Source organism: Pleurodeles waltl, chromosome 6 (assembly GCF_031143425.1).
Source record: "Pleurodeles waltl isolate 20211129_DDA chromosome 6, aPleWal1.hap1.20221129, whole genome shotgun sequence".
In the NCBI taxonomy this organism is placed as follows: Eukaryota; Metazoa; Chordata; class Amphibia; order Caudata; family Salamandridae; genus Pleurodeles; species Pleurodeles waltl.
This window is the reverse complement of record NC_090445.1, coordinates 1271994381-1272018753: the sequence shown is the minus strand read 5'-3', so window position 1 is coordinate 1272018753 and position 24373 is coordinate 1271994381. Positions and strand designations below refer to the sequence as shown.

Sequence of the window (24373 nt, the reverse complement as noted above, 5' to 3'; positions counted from 1 at the left end):
ACTCACATTTCTTCACTGAATCATAGTGTCATCTGCATTTGATATTATACAAAATGACATGTCTGCCCTCATACACTAAGATTGATTTTGCAACTGGGTAGGATATTGCAGGTTTAAAACCAAACCACGTGCCATGGAAGTATGGGAATGCAACAGAATTATTTTGCCTTACAACTTGTCACGTTTCCAACAGGTTAGGACAAAGAAAGTTGCAACATACACTATGCTTAACAGAGCAACACCTCAGCTGTTTGGTTAATTCATGGTTTCATTTCTCTCCAAATTTCAATGTTTCATTTCATGTCTTGTCTGAAACACTTTCAGGTATGCAGACACAAGCAGATGGGTGAGAGTTTACTGCATGAGACATTGTTTCTTTCCTTTAATTACAGATGTCTGAGTGGCGACCAGGAGGCTTTTCTAAGTGGGACTGAATGTGGAGTTTCCTTGGGCTATTCACTGCTTTGTAAGGAGATAACACTGCATGTGGCATGTAATGCATCCATGTCCACCTAGGCATGTTATTTGAAGGGTGTTTCAATAATCTTGATTAAGTCATTTGTTTTGTTACTTTCAAATGGAAGCTACTTGATCCTGAATGACCAAGGTTGTTGTAGAGAGAAGCCAGGTGCCCCCTATATTGTAACAGTTTCCAAGTTCGTCACCTGCCCGTATGTATGTGTTATACCCTCCAGAACAAGCGGCGGGGGAAATAACCTTGTAGACAACAGTCCTTACCTTCAAAATTATCTTTGATAAGCTGACTGAAAAGCTTATTGTTTCAAAAGGAAGTAGCATTAACATCTGTCAGAAAAACTTTTGATCTCCAAGTTGCACGGACATCTTCAGAAGGTCATTCGCTTCTGCACACTAATTTGCATTTGCCTTTCAGTGAATTTGTGCACCACATTTTTAATGCTTCAAACACTGCTGATGTAGTACACTTTAAAATGACTAGTTCCGGATTTGTCTCTACATTTCAGACTGTACTTGCAGTGATTCAATCTTTTCTACACTCTTCATTTTCAAGCGTCTTTGGAGGCATTCCATTGATACTATTCTTGCAATTGCCGTTTTGATCCCCCTTTTGTTGTTCCGCAGTGGATGCATCACACAACAGCCAAACAGGGATGCAAATGGCACATATACTTCTGTGCCGTAAATGTATGGTGCAGTACTTTGGATTGTCTTTGCTATCAAATTGAGCATCAAATGGCCCGTGCATTTTCAGGGTGTACAGCCTGTGTTCAACTGTCTCTGGTGCTCTTTCAAGTGCGCACTTGACATATGCCTTGCTACCCAATTGGCTCAGACTATGGACATAGATCCGTCAGCGTCTCCACTGAAGATGCACATCAAGTGCTGTCCTATGTTTTTACCTTTGCTGCAGGATGCTTATTATGAGTTGCCCACGCCAGATTGGATTGATGCTTCCGCTCCAGGGTCTGTGGTGCCTGGCTCCATTTCTAAACCCACACTTCTGACACTTTAGTCTTAGGGTGATGAGGCTAGTACTGGCCATGTTTGTTCTCTGGCACTTTCTGTCCAGATACTGTGGATCTGCCGTCTACAGATGCGGGTTACCTCCAGGGCCCAAATGACTCTCTGGAATTGGTGAAACTCTCAGCCCTACCATCATGTAGCCTGGATGCCTCTTAGGCTTTTAATTAAGTCTTTTTGCTTTTAAACTGGTTTTATGGAATGTTTAAGTTGTCTACTGGAATTTCAAGTTTTTTTTTGTCTCCTTATGACCAACGGGAGGTTGTTATATGGCTTGCATTTATGCATCCCTTCCACGGATTCCTTGGGAACCAGAGTGTCATTTTCGAGGTTGCCAGCTACATCTTCCCTGGTCTGTTTGGGGGGTTAGATGTGGTACTGTAAGCTAGCAGAGGTATAACAACACTTACGGATGGTATATGTGGACTGAGTCTCTATATTGTGAAGTTCTTGTTGGTCTAACACACAGTCCTGCTAGATTTCTAGGAACCATATGAAAAAAGGTGTACTGAAGAGTTGTGTCAGAAGGTCTATTATTTATACCTGATGCCCACTTTGAAGCAGGAGAAGGTTCTGGTGGTTTTCATCTCAGAGGCTTTGAATTTCCTGCTCCAGTGCCCTGGCCCCAGCTTATCTTGGCCACAAAAGGTTAGTGTCAAACCCGTTGGGAGTGTGCTCAGGCAGTTCCTTTGTGATGTACAGGTATGTTAGATGACAGCTCCTCCTCAGGCCACAGATGGCCTATCCTGCCAGGTACTATTCCCCTGTGTCTCACTTTCTGGGGACAATACACAAACACCAACTGTAAGCTACACCTAGGCATGTGACCCAGGTTACAGATACCAAATGCTTGGGACAGGAAAATGCCAACTTTCTGTAAAGTGGCATTTTTAGAATTGTGAATTAAAATCTGACTTTACCATTAAATAGGGGTTTGAAATACAATTCCTTAGACACCAAAGTAGAGATAACTACCTGCTCCCAATTGAAGGTTATCACTTACTAAATGTAATTAGTTAACCCAATATTATCCTATGGGAGAGGTGGGCCTTGCAGTAGTGAAAACAAATGGAAGGGTTTTTCACTAACAGGACAAGTAAAAGTTAAAAGGTACATGTCCAATTGTTTAAATACACTACACTCTGCCCTATCGGCTATTTAGGGCCTACCCTAGGGGGGACCTACAGGCATTTTTAAAGGAAGGGCTTGGCCTGGCAAGAGGTTAATCTTGCTAGGTCAAAAAGGTGGTGTAACTGAAAACACAAGCTGCAATGGTAGGCATAAGACATGTTTAAAGGTCCATTTTAAGAGGGTGGCACAATTAGTGCTGCAGATCCACTAGTAACATTTAATTTACAGGTACAGCTGTATGTAGTACCATTCTACTGGGGACTTACAAGTATTAAATGTGGCAATTGGGAGCAAGAATTTTACCATGCTTAAATAAGAGGACACAAGCACTTTAGCACTGGTTAGCTGTGGTAAAGTATGCAGAGTCCAAAAAGCCAATACAAATAAGTTTAAAAAAGTTTGGGGATGACCCTGCAGAAAAGGCCAAGTTCAACAATTAAACAGTACCTGCGGAAACATGACCAGAAAAGGAGTACAAGTGATAGCAAGAGTGGAGTCACTAGAGTTTACAACTGGTGAAGACAGAGTGTATGCGATAACCACGTGTTAGCAGGCAGGCCTGTAGCCAAGTAGAGCACAATATAGATTGAGAGTGGTGTGTGCATGCATGTGTGTTTGTGTATATTTCTCTGAGCATATTATATGTTAATACATATGTGTTGTTATTGTGCTTTGTGTAGTGTCACTCCTTGAAAGACACTGCCTCACCCTGGAAGCCTTCCCGCTGTCATGGAACACCTGATGTTATGGTTTCCCAACATAATGGGTTAATTGATACAACAAACATGTTCCATAAAGTAATCTCCCTAATCTAAAATGATATCAGAATGGAATAGGATAAGCTGTTGGTACAGAAACCCAATAAAGAGTTCATAATGGCCTAGTACATCATTTAAAACAAAAGATCAAGCTGGAAAATATTGTCAGCTGTAAATCTGCTAACATCTAATAAAACAAGAATAAGTTTAGCAATCTCCCAAAAAGAGAGAAACTCAAAGAATTATCTCAGCAACTGCATGTGAGTGAAGCCCCCTAGGAGAATTGGCCTCTCTGCTCCAGGAGCAAGTACTAATATAAATGCACTATTTCTAGATGGTAACATGTTTATTTCTTCAACCATAAAATTCAATAGGATTTCAGTAAACCCTTGGGAATAGGTAAACTCCCCAAAATGTTCCTGTCTGCAGAATCGGTTACAGTCCTTGAAACAATACTTCATCCACATTCTGCAGACAGTTCTTCCCATGAATATTTCCTGTGGTCTCCTCTCCTCCTGGTAAGAACCTCATTGTCAGTAGTCCAGTAAAAAACAAAATGCCTGCTCACTTACTAAAAAAGGCTTCTGGGAAGTTACAGCATATGCAACAAAAGAGAAATAGTTTGTGCAAAACAAAAGCTCACTTTGGAAAACACCTTTCAGTGCTAATACATTATTTATGATTAATATGGCACCGACAGTTCCGCTCACTTAATTCAGCACATTATTATTTCTTATATATGCTTAAATTGTCTAAGTATGGTTGCCTACTACAAATTATATGTGTTACTTTTCATATACGTTTGTACTTTGATTGAATATGTTTATTTACTAATATGAAGAAATTTGCTGGGTCAGTGACAACCGTGTGTATCCAAGTAGTGCAGTGGATGGACTAAGAGTGGTGTATGCATGTATGTGTTTCTCTGGGCATATTATGCATATGTGCATTATTATATATATTTTGTCAATATGCTTGGTGTAGTGTCCCTCCTTGAAGGACATTGTCTCACCCTCGAAACTATCCCTGCTGTTAAGGAATACCAAATGTTAAGGTTTCCCCAGGATGTGGGATTCATCTATTGCACTATCATGGACATAATGTTGGCACTGGCATAACAGTAAATTATGGCATTTTCGGTATCCTTTGACTAATCACAGCATAAGAGCTCAATCATTACCTTAGTCTGGCCGTAAATCATATGAACGTGGCCATACTTGGAATACTATTTCCATGACTGACATGATGTGGTGGTTCTTAGCATTACGGTAGGCAACACTACATATAGTGACCCTGACATAAAGGTGGGCATCCCAGCATGTGATGTGAATACCTGGGCAGGTGGAGCAGAATCTGTCAATGGCATTTGGAATAGAGAAATCACAAGCTGATGCTTTGAGATCATGCATAAAAAAAAACTCTTTCTACAGAATAAGACAATTGTATTTGAGTGCATTAACCTGAAATAGAAAGCACCTATTTGATAGAAAGTATGTATTCTGTGAAATCGATATTCTGGTGTTTGAATACAAAATGATTAAGGATCCAAAACATATTTAAAGCTGTTCTATGGATAATTGTTCATAGTAAGTTGAGGAGATTTGTAGCTGTTATTATTTATTTTATGCCAGTGGGCAGTATATGATAAGTTTGTTATTTCACTGGCCATATGGAAACAGATTATATTTGATAAAGCATTTCCTAACATTGCTGCTAGTTACCCTGTTTTACGCAAGGTGGTGGCTAGTGGTCTACTACAGTATAGTTTTAAATATTGTTCAGCCAAAATACTGGATCCAGAAAACGACTACCACAATGTCATGAACATAGGTTTTTCTATGAAAGTTTATGTTATTTGTATTCTTAACTTAATTTCTGCGTTTCTTCAACATCCTTAGTTAGGAAGAGTGATTATATATATATATAATTCCAATTAACTCTCCGCTTGCAAAAGTAGATCTGCCACCCATGGGGGGGGTGGAGAGCTAAGCCGGTCGAGCCTACCAGCAATATCTCCACAGTCCACAAGAAAATTAAATAAAGTGCTCACTCAGGCAGAGAGTGTTTGTCGGTTTATTCACCTTTCACTGTCTGCCCAAGTGAGTGCTTTATATATTTTTCTTGTGGACATTATTATATATATATATATGCTTTCATTATATTGTGTTGTTCAGCATTGTGTTATTTTGATATGATAATTGTAGGAAAGTACCATCTTGCCTGGCATGTTACCCCCATATTTCACTGTATACATGTTGTTTTAGTGTATGTGTCACTGGGACCCTGCCAGCCAGGGCCCCAGTGCTCATAAGTGTGCCCTGTATGTGTTACCTGTGTGATGACTAACTGTCTCACTGAGGCTCTGCTAACCAGAACCTCAGTGGTTATGCTCTCTCTGCTTTCCAAATTGTCACTAACAGGCTAGTGACCAATTTCACCAATTCACATTGGCATACTGGAACACCCTTATAATTCCCTAGTATATGGTACTGAGGTACCCAGGGTATTGGGGTTCCAGGAGATCCATATGGGCTGCAGCATTTCTTTTTCCACCCATAGGGAGATCTAACAATTCTTACACAGGCCTGCCAGCACTACCCAAGGTGCCCCGACATCGTTCAGGGCAAATTCCCCGGACTTTGTGAGTGCGGGGACACCATTACACGTGTGCACTACACATAGGTCACTACCTATGTATAGCTTCACAATGGTAACTCCGAACATGGCCATGTAACATGTCTAACATCATGGAATTGTTCCCCCAATGCCATTCTGGCATTGGGGGGACAATTCCATGATCCCCCGGGTCTCTAGCACAGAACCCGGGTACTGCCAAACTGCCTTTCCGGGGTCTCCACTGCAGCTGGTGCCAACCCCTCAGAAAGGTTTCTGCCCTCCTGGGGTCCAGGCAGGCCTGGCCCAGGAAGGCAGAACAAAGGACTTCCTCTGAGAGAGGGTGTTACACCCTCTCCCTTTGGAAATAGGTGTCAAGGCTGGGGAGGAGTAGCCTCCCCAGCCACTGGAAATGCTTTGATGGGCACAGATGGTGCCCATCTCTGCATACGCCAGTCTACACCGGTTCAGGGATCCCCCAGCCCTGCTCTGGTGCGAAACTGGACAAAGGAAAGGGGAGTGACCACTCCCCTAACCTGCATCTGCCCAGAGCTCCTCCAGCGTGCCCCAGACCTCTGCCATCTTTGATTCAGAGGTGCACTGGACTGCTCTGAGTGGCCAGGGCCAGCAGGTGAAGTCAGGGACTCCTTCTGATAGGCTTTTACCTTTCTTACTAGCCTATCCTCCTTCCTAGGTAGCCAAACCTCCTTTTCTGGCTATTTAGGGTCTCTGCTTTGGGGAATTCTTCAGATACCGAATGCAAGAGCTCACCAGAGTTCCTCTGCATCTCCCTCTTCACCTTCTGCCAAAGGATCAAGCGTTGACTGCTCAGGACGCCTGCAAAACCGCAACAAAGTAGCAAAGACGACTACTGCAACCTTGTATCGCTTCATCCTGACGGCTTTCTCGCCTGTTTCCTGATGGTGCATGCTCTGTGGGTAGCCTGCCTCCATCTTGCACCAGGAGCTCTGAAGAAATCTCCTGTGGGTCGACGGAATCTTTGCCCTGCAACCGCAGGCAACAAAAGACTGCATCACTGGTCCTCTGGGTCCCCTCTCAGCACGACGAGCATGGTCCCTGGAACTCAGCAACTCTGTCCAAGTGACTCCCACAGTCCAGTGACTCTTCAGTCCAAGTTTGGTGGAAGTAAGTCCTTGCCTCCCCACGCTAGACTGCATTGCTGGGTATCGCATGATTTGCAGCTGCTCCGGCTCCTGTGCACTCTTCCAGGATTTCCTCCATGCACAGCCAAGCCTGGGTCCCCGACACCCTAACCTGCAGTGCACAACCTTCTGAGTTGTCCTCCGGCATTGTGGGACTCCCTTTTCTGACTTCAGGTGGACTCCGGTTCACTCCTCTTCTAAGTGCCTGTTCCAGTACTTCTGCAGGTGCTGCCTGCTTCTGTGAGGGCTCCCTGACTTGCTGGGCGCCCCCTCTGTCTCCTCATCCAAGTGGCGACATCCTGGTCCCTCCTGGGCAACAGCAGCATCCAAAAACCCTAACCGTGACCCCATGCAGCTAGCAAGGCTTGTATGCGGTCTTTCTGCGTGGGAACACCTCTGCAAGCTTCTTCACAGCGTGGGACATCCATCCTCCAAAGCGGAAGTTCCTAGTCCTCTTCGTTCTTGCAAAACACCAAGCTTCTTCAATCCGGTGACACATCCTTTGCACCCTCAGCTGGCATTTCCTGGGCATCTGCCCACTCTCGAAACTGTCGCGACTCTTGGACTTGGTCCCCTTGTTTCACAGGTACTCAGGTCCGGAAATCCACTGTTTTTGCTTTGCTGGTGTTGGTTTTCCTTGCAGAATCCCCCTATCACGACTTCTGTGCTCTCTGGGGGTTGTAGGTGCACTTTACACCTACCTTACAGGGTCTTGGGGTGGGCTATTTTTCTAACCCTCACTGTTTTCTTACAGTTCCAGTGACCCTCTACAAGCTCACATAGGTTTGGGGTCCATTCATGGTTCGCATTCCACTTTTGGAGTATATGGTTTGCGTTGCCCCTATACCTATGTACTCCTATTGCAACTTTACACTGCTTGCATTACTTCCTTTTGCTATTACTGCATATTTTTGGTATTGTGTACATATATCTTGTGTATATTTGGCATCCTCATACTGAGGGTACTCACTGAGATACTTTTGGCATAATGTCATAAAAATAAAGTACATTTATTTTTAATATATCTGTGTATTGTGTTTTCTTATGATATTGTGCATATGACACCAGTGGTATAGTAGGAGCTTTGCATGTCCCCTATAGCTACCTTCTATCAGCCTAAGCTGCTAGGAACACCTCTTCTACACTAATAAGGGATAACTGGACCTGGTACAGAGTGTAAGTACCCCTTGGTACCCACTACAAGCCAGGCCAGCCTCCTACAATAATGTTTTGTCACTCAATATTGTGACCTACGTCCCAGTGGTCACCACTTGTAAACCTGCAAGAAGTTGTTGCTATTGTGGTTATATTTTATATGCTCACTACTGCAGCAATAATCAAAGCCATTAGTAGCTTGTACTTTCATTTATCAGAAGCACCACTCGTTAAGAAAAAGGTAATCTATACATAAATAGGTAGTCTCTGTTCTGGTCAGCCATTGTCACCCAAGGCCCAAATATGGCATTATCATATATTGGGCAATTAGCTCATGTAATCATCGACTGACCATAATTTTGTACTGGAAATCCTAAACAAGCTTCATGCAGTCCACAATCTCTGGCCCCTTTCATAGGATATCTTCTTGAGCCAGACTTGCTCTACAGCATTTGAAGCCCTTTGATATAATCCCTCTTAAATATGACGCAGATGCAAAAATGGGTAAGTTCCTGAGAGACTTCCTACGTTATGGATGGGCCTACATCTTACCACTTACCAGAACTATGGACCAAGGAATGTCTCGTGCTGCGAGCCTTCTGCTCTCTTAGGAGTTCATGATGCCACCATGGAATAGACAATGTGTTACAACACGAGGGCGCTAGCTGCCAGGACCCTGTGCGGTCCCAAGAGAGGAAATTCTCATGGTGAATAATTAATTCTTTATCACTTAGTTGACTTATGTTTCTTGTGAGAGGTTGGAGTCCATGACTATGCCTAGAGTCTATACTTATGTAGAGTTGGGAAATTAGAAAGCGTAGGGTTTATTGTTGAATGCTGGGGGACACCTACCCATTTAGGAAAGTGGTAGTCTGCAGGGATGGGATGCGGGAGGAGGGAAAATCAGGAGCGATTTGGGATCTCGCTGCAACGCAGGTCTTCATCAGCAAAAGACAGTGCCTTTGATTTTAATGTCAATTTGAGCATCAGAAGATGTTCAACAGTGATGAGAGCAGAAAAGTGACAAAGGAAAAAGAGAGCATCCATGCCAGTGAAATCTACCATATCATTACGTTCATTGCATACTATAATGAACATTGTTTTAGTGCTTTTTCCGGGGCTGGAAGCCAGAGGATTAGACTGAGGGGAGGTTATTTTGTACAACTAAGTCTGATCCTTCAAAGATCTTGCCTATGAATGGTTCCTTTGCTGCTGACCTGTGTGTCCCTTACCAAGTCAACAGTGTCTATTTTGGAAAGAATATTAGACGTGCAGAGTTTTGTTGTGCATTTTTTAGGGTTGGAGTATTTCTGAAGGGTTTTTGCCAGCTGTTCTTGATTCGAAGTGAGGCTTTATCGGATACATGATCAGCCCACAAGTTTCAGAGTGCTCGACAGTTCGAGTTGCCACTCAGGTTGCAGAACTCAAAATTAAATTTAAAGAGCTCCTTAGTTTAGAGTACCTGAAATGTGCTGTGGATAGTGCATGCTCTTGGGTTTCTTAATGATTTCCTTATGTATTTTGTAAAAAATGTTTTTGCAAATCTGTTTATTGATTTTTACAAGAAAATGTACATCAGTGACAATGATAAGAACAAATGCAGTTGCATAAATAGGAATGCTATGCAATTTTGATACATAAGTCAGAGTATATCAAAAGAACATAGAAGTTTACATAGTAGGAGAATCGATTGGTGTGCTGGGTTAATCTTAGATGAGGACAGCTTATTTAGCAGTTATCAACGTGAAGTGTCACTGTATATTGCGGGGTACTTAAGATAAATATTTTCAGTTAAGATAGTAAATCCAACGCGAAATGAAAACAAACAATCATGCGGAACCCAGCAACCCAAACCTTTGCCCCCACTCATGTACAATTTACTACTACCAATAACTTGAATGCTCATAGTTTTGAGTGTGGTACATCAGTAAGACACGCATATAACAGGAAGATGGTAATCAGCAGGCTAGTGTGCATGGATAAGCGGTAGATCTTATAAAGAGGTGGTTATGGGATATTTGAAGTCCAGGTCATAAAGATTTCCCCTCTGACCTTAACACTTCCGTCAGGGTGGGTCTGCAATGTCATGAGGGTGCTCCTGGAAGTCTGTCAAGATAGGATCCCAGCTAGCATCCACTGGGTATTTATGGAGGCCTAAGTTGTCGTTCCTATGCATGGCCATATCCTCCGCTCTATCCCACACTATCAAGGTGGACATCCATGTTCGCATAGGTGGAACGGTCATGTACCTTCCATCTTTTGGTAATGAGGCGTTTGGCAGTCAAAAGCCCGAGATATAAGAAGCAGGACGAGGTTCTATTACGCTTAGTCCTATGACAAAGCCCCAGGATGCACACTTCCCTTGTTTGAGCTATGGTGAGCTCTGTGCGGCTAGAAAGGCAGGATATTACATCTTGCCACAAATGGTGGAGGGAAGGACAGGACAATAGCATATGGATCAGGTCAGCATTGATCAAGGAATATCGTGGGCATGCTGCGTTGGTGCGGTTAATTTTAAGTGGGCTCAGGTACGCTCAGTGAACTATGTAACATTGGATAAGCCTGTGCGTTACGTGGGATGAATGTCGGACCCTCCAGCAAAGCCGCCCAATCTTCATCCATACATGGTTGGAAGAGGTCTTCCCTTCCCTACCCCCCACCCCAATGACAGCGGAGTAGAATGAACAAAGCTACGACAGGGAGTCAGCAAACCAGTGGATCAGGTGCCGGCCCAGGCCCATAACATGGAGATATTGCACGGTGTGGTGTGCGTTTTTCTTGTGCCAGGTCTCCCCATGCAGTATGCAGTGTGATAATTAGAAAGTTGTACAATAGGAAGTGGCCTAGGGGCAAACCCTCCTCCGCGACCAGGGTGTCAAATGAACAAGGAGACCTGTCACAATAGAAGTCACCTATGGAGTGTATACTTATGGAGTGCCAGTCAGTCAGATCATGCAAGGAGAGAACACCCACTCCTGAGGTGTGCCATGTGGGGAGATCGCTGAAGCACAGGGGGTAAAAGAACGTATTAGGAAAAGGCAACAACAGATGCATCCAGCAGCTAACTGTAGGAGGATTAGGTCCGGGATATGGAGTTTGGAACAATGATGAAGCTGCAGAATGCTAATATGGGTCCAGGGTGGTGACATTGTGGCAGTATCAGACAACTGCAGCCTGGCCACCCATTATAGCTGGAAGGCAAGATAGTCGTGTTCAAAATTAGGGACCAATTGTCCACCCTGGTCCTTCGGCAAGTAAAGATTTGAGAGGGCTATTTTGTGGCAAGATTTGTTCCAAATAAACTCCCTGAGGAGATGCTCAAGGGAGCGAAAGAGGGATGAGGAAACATAAAAACGGGAAGTTCGTGAAATAATACAGGAGTCCGGAAGTGCTACCATTTTGAGGAGAGCAACAGTGGCAGTGTGCGCCAAAAGGACATTTGGGATCTGAGTGACATGACAGCGTGGGAGAGGTTGCCCTCAAAAAGATTTAAGGGTGAATGATACACCCGGACCCCTAGATATCAGAACATTTTGCATAGCCAAAGTACCCAGGTGTTAGGGAGAGTGAGGTCTGGGTTGGTCAACATTGCATGAAAGGGAAACAAACCAGTTTACTTACAGGCCAGACAAGGTTGAAAGTGATTGAGCATCTAGGCAATTGAAGACAGGAACAGCTGAATATCTCTAAAACAGAGGAGATGGTTGCCTGCATGAAATGAGACTATGTGGGTGCCATTACCTAAGAGGATGCCCCAGTTGCGCCCCAAGCTCCTGAAGAGTTAGTGCCAGTTGTTCTATTTCCAGGGCAAAGAGCAGCAGGGATAGCGGACTGCTTGACGGGTGCCTCTGAGGATTGATATGGTCTCCAATATAAAGGAGCCTGTTTTGACCCTGCCCACTGACGATGTATAAAATAGCAGATCAGGCGTATAAAAACGGGTCCTATGCCAAAGTGTGGTAATGTTGCAAACAGGAATGACCACTCTAGAGAATCAAAGGCCTTTTCTAGGTCTAATATCAAGCATCCCACACTTGGCCAGCGAGTCGGAGCATATTTCATGATGCAGAAGAAACGCTGGCTGTTGGGGGAAGTGTTGTGAGCCAGCACAAACCTGTTCTAATCAAGTTGAATCAGGGTGGGGATCAGGGGTGCTAGGAGATCTGCCAGGATCTTAGTATTTTATAGTACGTATTTAAGAGGACAAGGGATCTACAGGGGCCCAATTCTACAGGGTCCCTGCCAGGTTTAGGAAAGGAAATAAGTAGCGCTTCTTGAAGGGAAGTGGGAAGAGAGGTCGATTGTAAGGCCTCTTTGTATGACTCCTGTAGCTGGGGTGCAAGAAGAGGAGCGTAAGCCTTATAAAATTCAGCAGGTAGGCCATCAGGACTTTGTGTCTTGTGGGTGGCCAATGCCCTGATGGCATCTTGTATTTCACGTAAAGTTATGGGTCTTCAAGTTCCATATGTTGATCTGGGTGAGGCGAGGTAGGGGCTTGTATGATAGAAAGGAGGTGATTGTGTCTGGGGCATGTGTATTCGATCCAACCCCAACTCGTTGTGGGTCGCGCTGGGTATATATCACAATATCAGTGCAATGATATGATGGGCTTTCGAGGCGGTTCTTGGCATAGCAACCATGCCAACAGAGAGCCGGAGCAGTCCGCGATGGGCACTGGCTGAGTGTGCTGCATAATTGAGGCAGCGTAGCCATTTTAGCAACAATGTGTGTTCGCGTTGTGCCTCTCGCAGGAGACGGGAATGTGAGGGCTTTTGCAGTGACCGGGTCTCATGTTCTAGCAGTCGATACTCAATGTCCGATATATCTTTATTATGTTGCTTATGCATTTACCAATTGACTCTCAAGCAGTGTCCCCTTATGGTGACCTTAAAAGTGTCCCACTCTATTATTTTGGTTGTGTCAGTATTGTGTCCGAAATAGCCCCCTATGGCATTGCTGAGAGGGGAGAAAAAGGGAGGGGTCCTCCAGCACCGCTGTTTGCAGTCACCATGTCGGTATGGGGGGAGCCAGCCTCCCAGGCTAAATATAAATATTGAGGGTTGTGACCAAAATGGGTACAGCCGAGATAATCTGTGAAAATATTTGAGGGAGGAGAGGTAGTGTGGCGACTAACAGGTCAATTCACACATGAAGACAATGGAGGTGTGGAATAAAAGGAGTACACCTATGTGCACATATTACGTTGGCACTAGACATCAATTGGGTTCCAGTGTTGTAACCAGTCGCACAGGGCATGAGAGCTGGTGGTGGCAGCGATGTGCAGGGCAAGGTGGTGGTGGGGGGGGGGGGGGCGGAGGGGGGAAGGAGTGGTCTGGGGTAGCGTTGAGTACACAATTTCATTCACCCCGTATAAGCCATGGGAGGTCATACCACTGGGATAGGACCCCAGTCAGAATATGTAGGAATCGGGTATGTTCTGAATTTGGAGCGTATGCATTTCCCAGGAGAACATAGCGACCATCTGAGCAGCCTTTCAGGAATACGTTAGGCCTGTAAGGGTCCACTACCACTTCTGCTGCAAAAGGAACCCCAGGATGTCCCCAAATTAATGTGCCCTTGACAAAGGAGGAATAACTGGTGGTATAGATCCGACCATGCCAGCAACACTTTAACTTGGTCGCCTCTGTGTGTGTTAAGTGTGTTTCTTGCAACATTGCGATATGGGCAGATCAGCGTTTATGGTAAGCGTATACCGTATAGTGTTGGGGGGGGTGTGCATTCCCCATATACTCCATGTGATAATATTAGTGTGTGCAGCCATAGTGGGGAAGTACGAGAACGGCTGGGGATGCCACCTGAAAGGGGTGACAAGTGAATACTGAGTGGGCATAACTGTGGCAGGTGAAAGGAGGCCGGGTGCCATAGTGCATGATAACAAAACTAAACCTAACAACCCAAAAAAACTATTAATGCTATTACAGCAGATGTCCAACATGGGCCTGCACAAACGTAACAATGACTAAAGCTAATGTAAATGGCAAGTGAGGCCAGTGAAGTGGGATTGTAGGTGAGAAGGGTGTGAAGTAACCTATCCATGGAGTAACCCATGATGTGCATAATTATGTAGGCACCGGCTATCTGCCAACGAGGGAGGTGTATATGAAGATGAGTGTGCTGAAGGAGGTATAGTTATGCAATTGGTTGGATAGCGTTGCAGTGGATGTATGCAACAGGATATCTTGTTACAGTGTTGCAAAGTGTGTAATAGGATATGAGACCTGTAGCACAGCTACATGATGGATTATTGGTGGTGGGATGGCAAACAAGGCAGCAATTATTTCTCATAGGATGTTGTTGGACGTTTGGGGAGTGAGCACAGGAGAGGTGGGGGGGGGGTCGCATTGTCCATCTCAGGGGGCCTAGTAGTATGAGATCCATCATCACTGGACGATTTACCAGATTCATTATCGAAGCCAGAATTAGGAGGATGTGTGTGAATGGCATCTGCAAAGCGCAATGTTGTTCCAATATTACCTGTTCTAGGTCAGGGGTGGACCTGATTTTAGGTGTGCCTTTTCCCCGGCATTGACGGTTTGATTGGTGGTGACCAGTGTCTTCTTGCCACCATGGTCTGCCTGTCTTAGGACGCCCCAGAACAGACCATACGACTCCAGCCAGTCCCAGATGCCCTCTGGGAGTCGAAGAAGTGCTTTGAGCCATGCGCTACCACCCTAAGCTAGGTGGGGAACAAGAATGAATAACGAAGATCGTGTTTAACTGCTAGGAATTAGTTCCTTTGTTGCTGCCCTGCTATGGTGTAGTCATGAAAGAACATGACTCTGGAGTTGTCCACCATGACTTCTTTGAGTTTGCGGGTTTCATGCAGTATAAAGTCCCTGACAAGGTAATGGAGAATGCAGAACACTACTGGTCTGAGGTTGGAGCACAGGGGAGGCTTACAGCCTTTCTACTGAGAAGATATGTAAGAACGTGGGCGCTGGAAGTAAATTATGCAACCACTTCTTGATATATGTCACTGTATCTGTGTCCTCAACTTCCTCCAGAAGGCCAATTACACAGATGTTATTCTATCTGGAGCAGCCCTCTGTGTCCTCGGTGTGAACCTCCAGTGCGGACACACAGTCTGCAAGCATCTTCAGGAGGAGTTCATGTCACAGGAGTGTGGTTGCAATTCAGTGATGACCTGTTTCGCGGCATGGTCTTTGTCCACCAGTTTGCAGTGGTCAGCATGCAGCAGCATAAGGTCGGTCGCCACTTGGTCAATTTAGTTTTCTAGAGAGGTCCTGATGTAGACTAGGGAGGTATGGATTTTCTCAATTGCTTCTAGTATTATGTTCAGCTTGTCCCCGACCGTCGAGGTTTTGGACAGTTAGCTCGGAGGCGGTAGGGGCTTTGTTGGCCCTGCCAGAGGCAGATAAGGAATATGACAGGGCACGTGGGGTGCCCGACTAAAAGTGTCCCATGTTTGCGCAAATGAGAGAGTCATATTAAAGGTTGCATATCGTCTCCAGGGACACTAGTGGGTCCAATAGCTGACATCCACCGATCCATGGAAGCGTCGGAGCACGAGTAGCCCTATGTCTTAATAGTCAGTGTGTGTCACTGAGGTGCTTAGTGGCACTTGTCTGGATAGAAGGTTGTGAGAACCTCACTGTAGCAGTCGAGGGCTGCCTTGCCGACGCTTGGGGGGGCAGGTGGGGGCCTCGCAGCCCTGTGCAGCAGGTGAAAGCAATTGCCCTCCATTGTACTGTCGAGGCAGCAAAGACTGGAGGCACTGCCAGAATGAATGGGGTCTGATGAAGTGAAGCCAGATGGAAAGCAGCCGTTGTAGGCTGATCGAGGTGAGTAGGGGCGCAAGAAAGATAAGGGTGCAGTCAGGGGAGTAGATGAACAATGTCCCAAGTTGAAGCTGTTACAGTGGCACCAGGTAAATGTCCCACATCACTGGAAGTACGCATGTGAACTTTGTGGGCTTTACCTCACGTCATGCAGGAGGTCGCCGCGTTGATCCTGTGGCCCAGCACAGCAACGTATGTCGTGTGAGGGGAGCACTACCACGTACCCAGCAGATATCCAAACCACGTGGCAGCCCCTGTGATGTTCGGGGACGGCTTGTGCACAGGAGGTCGCAAATGCAGCTTCTGTAAAAGGGTGGAGGCGGGGTGCCTCATCAAGGCCCACAAAGCATGGAGAAGGCTTCCGATGTGTATACCGCTGGTGATGCAGCGCTGATTTGGGGTTGTTTCACCCCTACACTGCAGCAGAATCCAGTGCAGGCCCACGTGTGTCCGAAGGTGAGCAGCGGCACCAGGAGATAGGGAAGTGGTGCCACAGGTAAACAGCATTTGTATTGTTGAGATGTGCGCAGTGTGATGTGTTGATGTGGCCCGAATGGCAGATCGAGCAAGTCCCCCGTCACCCACTCGCCGCAGACCAGCTATTCTTACCACTGGTTTAGTGCAGGGCAGGGGCAGCCTCCAGCATTGCAGGTCATCGGGGTCTGATGCGGATCTGGGTAGGCTCCAAAGCAAGTTGTCGCAGCAAGGTTCACTTGAAGAGGGGTCCGGGGCATCAGCACTCGTGGTCGCTGTCCGGTACACAACAGCAGCTCAGGCTGACTGACACTCAGTGAGCCCTGATGACAGCGCAAGTCATGCTGAATCGGGCTAGGCCAGACAAACGGCAGCTTGATGATGGGCACCCAGTGGTGATTTAGAGGGTCCTAAACTTATGGGAAGAGAGGATGCAGAGAGTGTGGGATAGCATGTTTAAACCCTCGACTGTCGGTGCTGTGCCAGGAACTGGGCGGATTATTGGGGTATTGTGGCGGAGCCCCGTCAAAACGGTGCTGCCATGTTGGCCACTTAAGCCGCCCCCCCTTATGTATTCTGTATGATATCTATACTTGTTTTCCATTCTATAGTCATAGGAGTTTTTACACCATCTTTCCAGTGGTCTAGTTGCATTTTTGGTCTTGACATAGTCGTGCTTGGGGTCTTTTATATCCTGGTGAAGCAGCGCAACACTGGTGTTGTTGGATTCACAATTCTTTGATAGGAACTCCTTTATCAAAGATGTCAGAGAGCAGTTGGTGAAATTAATAGCCAGACTGTCCTGCGGCTGGAATTAATGAACATTGTTTTGTAGAGCATGCACCTCCCTAAAGGCATCAATGTGATAAAACCCAACATACCCAGAAGGATCCCAATTAGACTGAAGCAGAAAGAAATCTTACACCTCTTACGAAAGGCAAGATGGTTTTAAGGATTCTGAAAGTCTAAAGGGAGACAGTTCCAAACAGTGGCACCTTCTCACTCAGCCAAGCAGGATTCTCAGTTATCATGTAAAGGAGTGGAGGCCCATCAAAACACCTCTGCACAGCTCTTGTTCACAGTGTGCAAGATGTTCCATGGAGAACCCTCCTGGGATGGATAAAGGGCACCCTGCCTGGGCCGTTCAATATATCCCCGTCCACTTCTCACAGTTCCTATGGTATATTACTTGCATACTTCTTTTGGTACTACAGTCTACTTCCTCTCCTCCACTAGATTCACTCTTTAGTGCATTCAGAGCGGCTTCACCTCCTTCGGACCACAACTGGTATCCAAGAAGATCATGAAAGCATTTACTTCTATCGGAGAACCAATGAGAAAGATACCCTACCTCAGTGGTTCTCAACCTTTCCACTTCTGAGGACCCCCACAGAGTGATTACTGGAACCCGGGACCAGGGGTGCTGCTCCCTCCCTCCCCCCCCCCTGCCAGCTGCAAAACTTTTACACAACACGGTTGCTGGGCTGGAGAGAGCCTGCACAGGCTCCCAGTCTGCCTGGGAGTGCCCTGGCTGGGCGCTCCCTGCCAATCCTGACGCTGCTCTGCATCTGCAGGAAGGAGGTGAGGAGTATCGCGTTTTTTGCGGCGGCGGCCCAGGTAAGCTTTTTTTAAATTGAATTCTCCCCCCCACCCCTTCACCCTCCCCGCCACCATCGCGTGAGACGCGACTGCCAGGGACCCCCCCACTGAATAATTTATGGAATCTGGGGAAACTCCCCACAGAGTCATTACTGAAAGCTAATCTGTTAATATTATTTAATTTTTTAAACAGTTGCAGACCCTCCCCCCCAAGAGCCTTGGTGGACCCCCAGGGGTCCCTAGACAACAGGTTGGGAACCATTACCCTACCTAATAAAGCTCATCATATCTTAAGTGCAGTGTTCAGACTCCCAGGAGTCCAATCCGACAAGTACAAAAAAAATATAAAGAAAACTATAATACAATCGATGGCTACTCCTAATTTTTTTTAATTCACAAGTAATATAATCCATGCAAATTAGGTCTGTGCTAACTCCATCCATGTGGACATCCTGCATCACGACCTCTAAACATTTCGGGGAGGCATGCTAATTATGAGCAGCATCTTTCAATGTCAAGTTCATCTTGTCGAAATGTTTGCGACTACAATTATCTTCAAAGTTCCCAAATACATTAATCTCTTCCTCGGGGACTTGCGCGCCGAAAGCAGAGCACCCCCACCCAAAGCCTCTTATCCCGTCTATGGTGGAGAGTACCAGTTAATGTCTTTCATGTGACACAAATGGTTTACATTAAAGAGCAAACTTCAAACAAACGTGCGATGCTTGCACAATCTCCTGGACGCAAGATGTGGTAAGGCAATTTAAACAACAGCAAAACATTCAACTGGCGACACAGATCCATTAACCAGCTTGTTTCTTTAGTGCGCGCAGCAACCTTTTGACAAAACGCCCACTTTAAATAAAAGAACTGATGCCGTTCAGCAGTTAGCCACTAATTCACAGAAACAGTGAATGCTACGATGGGTGAACAAACGTGGTGTCATTGTGCAAGAATTTTCTCTCCCATCGGGCTGAGGTCGAGGTTAAACCAGAATTTACAGGCAAGCACAAACAACATGGAGTCTAATAAAAAGTATTTCAAATTTGTAATGACATACAGATTGCACAGCATGTAGATACTTCTGTTTTGACAGAACAGTGAGGGCAAAACCATATTGATTTCGAACATTTAATAAGGTTTCTTGATTTTAAATCTGAGCAATATTCAAGTTGTTTCTCCATATATATGGTTGTTGTATGCTTAAAATGGTAAACTGAAAAGATGTGCATGTTTTATTACTGACAAACGAAAACCCTTTCTACACAGACGTGGGACTTATAATGATTTTTCTATCATTAGAAACTCGCAGCAGTAGATTTATGGCTGACAATTCCTTTATTTTTTGCCTCTTGGTATTTCACAGAAGGATTCCCGACAACTGTAAATGTTTCACTATTAGGTATGTCTTCAGGATGAGTGTGTATGATAGCAAACCCCAAATAAAGGGAGATGAAAAAGAGGAATAAAGGGAGATGAAAAAGAGGAACAAAGAGGGCTTCACCTTGTAAATTTGTGAGTGCAAGAAAGGAGTGCTATTTTTGTGTATGAAAGCGTGTGTGTGAACGTACACATTGGCAAACACGACAGTCTCTGTTAGAATATAAGAACGAATTATGCATTTCCTTGGGGAATAAAATACCTGGCATAACGAGGACCTTGATGTGTAAACTGACATCATCGTAGTCCTGGAATAAGTTAGCCCACCACCACATATTGTGGCATCTGTACATTATGGTGGCAATTCTTGGCATAATGTGAGAATTATAGTGGTCCAGGCAAAGAGTTACCTTCATTGGCATACAATGTCTATTCAAGGTGTTCTTTCTATACTTGTCCTGGGATAAGGTGCCTACGCTTGACATATCATCAGTATCTTTTTCTTTGATGGGTCATCCCTTGCATAACCTCTATGAGCAGAAGGGCATTACCTCTATCAAAACAAGCCTGCCAATGGCTTCCTTAGGCATATAAGCTGGATTATGGCCATATGGGCGAATTGTACATGACAGCACTTGGTAAAAACGGCAAGCTTCTATTTTGGAGAGATGGATAACTTTGAAAAAATTGGCATTTTAAGGTAAATATGTTTTTTTCAGCAAATGTGAAGCGTATGCGAGGGGACAAAATAATTTCACTTTCAGAATAAGTCAAACTTGGTATCTGAGTGACACATTATAATGTGATGTGTGATGGAGGAAACAAACTCATGATTTTATATTTTTTGGTACCAGAGAGCACGTGCTCCAATTAATGTTATTTCATGACTCAGCTAAACTGATGAATCCTACTCAATATTGGAGTTGTGAACAAAATCAAGTTTCTCAATGCTTTTAAATTAGAGATAATTAAAATGAAACAAAAGTTACCTAAATGATTATGTTCTCATTTCATTTTAACTTTCTCAATTTTTGTTCAAAGTGTTGCATTTACAAACATCAGGCCTCTCGCTCCCAGTCCAGCACAGTGTCATATTCACAACAAAAAAATAGTCACTTTTTAAATGGGAGCAATTATAAGTGCAGAAAACTATTGCATATTATGAATATTTTTGCACTTTAAATTCCTTCCATTTAAAAAATAGTTTAAGTTTGTGTTATACACTTAATGGTGCCACATATGGCGAAAAATATGTCCTGTCCTACAAGTACACACAACACAGGCTCTCAGTCAAACATACTTATATATTCCGTTCATATGCACACATGTTCATACATCCCCAAAGAACCCGTTCTCACCGACACATAGCAGCCCTGTCATAGTGCCCTAGTCAAAGTATTTTGTTCAAAACATAGTATCTGGCTATATGGACATTAGGCTTAATGTCAATTAAACTGGACGTGGGAGTGTCTGGTAACAATGAACAAGTTGTTTTCCCTTCAGTAGTTTACAATGATTTTCACAGATCAGAAGTAACTCTCGCTACGCAAAAGGTTGGAACCCCTGCCCTAGACTGATGGGACTGTAAGATGCCTGTTGTCTGAACGTGGAATCTGATCCAAGCTGTAATATCTGAGCTTGTAACATCTGTCTGATCAGAATAATAGCTCTACTGTCTACCAACTCAAGTTATGAAATCTATGCAACTTTGCCATTATTCCATACTGCTCACTACAAATAAAATCTTACTCGTAACTTAAAATATATAATAATAGATTAATCTAATTCGAAGTGGGAAAATGAAAGTAGGTGTAAGTGAAGATTGATGCTATGTATTTGAAAAATTATACGAAGGCATGTCACTCTAGCTACTTCAAGTTATATAAATTTCATGTAAGCTTTAAATCTTTTGGCCAATGTACAAGGAATTCAGATAGGTAAATACCCTCTTTTATCGCAGTCTGTGGCAACCTGTAGATGGGACAAGCTCAGGTTTGTTTGTTACACAGAGAAGTTGTTATAATATTTTTAAGAGTGCCTCTTCAGAAAGGCTTGTAAACCCTAAAGCTGTTTAGTGAATTCATTCAAAAGTTAGCCTGCAAAATACACATCTGGTCCCATTTTTTCAACATTTTCCTTAGGGAAGGAGACAGAACTCAAGCACTCCGCCGGGCCCTTTTCTTGGTTAAATTCAGAGCAAGTTTTTACGCCTCGCAACATTAAAGGTTGCATGCCTGTCAAGCAACTGCATACAACGCGGGGCTCGGTTCCTAACACTTTCTATCAGTCGGACTTGGAGAGACAGAAAAAAACAAACCTGCACGTTTCAGAAAGTAAATCAGATTACCTACAAGACTGACTGTAGGTGATCCGAACTGCAAATAGGATAACTGAGATGTATGAATAAATGTGTAAAGGGTAGGAGTTTTTTTTTTTTAACTTAACCTTCCGAAGGAAAAAGTCAGAACTGCTTACATTTCTAGAGAATAATGCAAGAGGCAAATGCACTAATTGGTAACAACCGTAAATAAAAATAACTAGAGGGAGGCAGGCGCGCGCTGATCTTCCACAAGAACCTGTTGCAACAAGAAAGCTGCCCTTTCCCGCTGAATCCTATAAAACAGTGTTTTTTTGTTCACATTTAGAGACGGTCCGTTCATACATTGTTTTCAGTTCCCAATTAACAGAAAATAAGATTTTCCTGCAAAACAGTTTGGAACCGGAGTATCGCCAAACCCTTCAAAAGAAAACAGCCTAGCTATTCATTAACTACAACGACCAGAACGGCTACCTGTTCAACCCATTCTCTCTGCCAGGGTGCGTTTGAAAACTCTCTCATGATGAATCGGTTACAAAATTCTCCAAAAGCTGGACTTCAGGTAAAATTTCAAAACCTGATCAATAGCAAAAACCCAAAAGACGAAACTAGCTTACCATGAATGCTTTCTGATCGGAGACACCGTAGATCCGCGGTCAGGGGGATCGCTTCTGTGAGGCAGCTTCGGCTGCTACAGAGCCAAAGGGGAGGAGTGGAAGTCGGAAAACGACACACCCCTCGCTCCCAGCTGCCTGCTATCAGAGGCGGCTGCCTGAATAGACTACACACGCATTGCTTCTCTTATTGAGGCATAAAACAGGAGGCCATGATGGGGATGTCCATCAGTGTTACCAAATAGCTTCCAACGTTCTCCACAATTTCAAGAAGCGCACTTTCAAAATGCCAGATGTGAATCACGGTCTCGCTGTTTATTGCCCAGTGGAAAGCAGTTTATCTGATTTCGAATCCTATCTTATACAAATGACTAATAAAATTGGTAGATCTTGCTTAGCTGCCAAGTTTTCAGACAGTGTATGTGTGATATTTTTATGGTTTCAGTCCATCTATGAGTGACATCCTACTAGTAGATGTGTGAGACTGCGAATGACAGTTCTAATTACTAGATAAATCCAGATATCACACAGCAATGAAAATACACAAAGAGACTCTAAAGCTATTGGTGTTGCCACAGCTTATTAGTAGATCAATAAGTGAAAACAACGATTTTGTGAATTGGTATTGAACGTTTCAATTCTGAAAGTATTAGACTGTGGTTTGAACGATTCTTGGCCTGTCAAACTGGTGGTGGTATTTTGAGTGCCTCAATCACACCTGTTTTCTTATTCACTCCATTTTCCTCTGAAGTTTCTCAATATTTGCTACTTACTGGGAAGTAGACTGTGGTGCACCATCATACTCCGAGCCTGCTGGCAGCCAGATCTTGGTACTTGTCAGGAAATAAGCCTGCTCCTGGACTTAACTTCTGGTCTGGCTGCAGTGCTGTCTCAAAAGACTGCTCCACCGTGAGGCCAGTTCTGACTAGCCCTTAGCTGGTGGTAGTGTTGTTCTGCTATTAGGCAGGCAGGCTTTGCTCTCTGTGTCTCTCTGAGCCTCAGGTTCATCAGCAGGGCAAAGGCTGGCTGGTCAGCCATTACTGCAGGGATGGGACAGCTCCCCCCCCCCCAACCCACGCTACCAGGAGATTGTGGGGAGCTGCTCACTGGCTTTATTGGAAGTCGTTAATTAGAGACGGGCAAGCCAAACATTTAACAGGGTGAGCTGAGCTAGAGTCGAGCTACCCGTCCCAATGATAATGCTACTAATGGACTAAGAGGAAAGTTTGTTGTCATGTTTTCCCTATATGACATTGTAGCCTTGTACATCAAACACAAGGATGATTTGTATGTGTGTCACATCTGACGCTCACATATACGAAGGCGGTGTCATACATGATAATGAACAAAAAGGAGGCCCTGTATTGTCTAGGATCACACAATTCGGTTTCTGTGCAGTTCAGCCACTAGAGGGTCTTTATTTCAACGTCTAACGCTTACAGTGTACTTACCGCCTTAGTATACATCTACAGGACCACAAGATATATTAAATCAAAGAAATATACTGACGTTTTTAAAAGCCTTCCCAGACTCACATGAATGCTCTAAAGATTCAAATTCAGTTTCGCATTTTTCCTTTCTGCCAGTTTATAACGGACAAAAAACTGGACAACAACATTGACATTAACATACAATGATCTCCAAAACAACAATGCTAACACAAATCTCCTGGAGAGGTAGGGCATCTCTGTCGCCCACAGTGCTAAAATGCATTGGTCTGACCCCGATGCGTGGCACTTGGCAAGGCAGATATCAGACAGAATACGCCATGAGAATATGTCCTGAATGTATTTGACTAAACTTAACAATAAAGATATTACGCTGTGTTTAATGGATTAATTTATTGACT

The 24373-nt window shown here is 44.4% G+C and overlaps 1 protein-coding gene across 1 annotated transcript in view; it reads right to left on the bottom strand.

Moving 5' to 3' along the window:
* Positions 1–22639, bottom strand: part of PCBD1 (pterin-4 alpha-carbinolamine dehydratase 1) — a 204906-nt gene extending 182267 nt beyond the window's left edge. Inside the window, exon 1 of the mRNA XM_069240570.1 lies at positions 22528–22639. Coding sequence (XP_069096671.1) covers positions 22528–22530 — 3 coding nt within the window. The 5' untranslated portion in view covers positions 22531–22639. The remainder of the gene's footprint in view (positions 1–22527) is intronic.
* Between the last annotated feature and the right edge of the window lie 1734 nt (positions 22640–24373).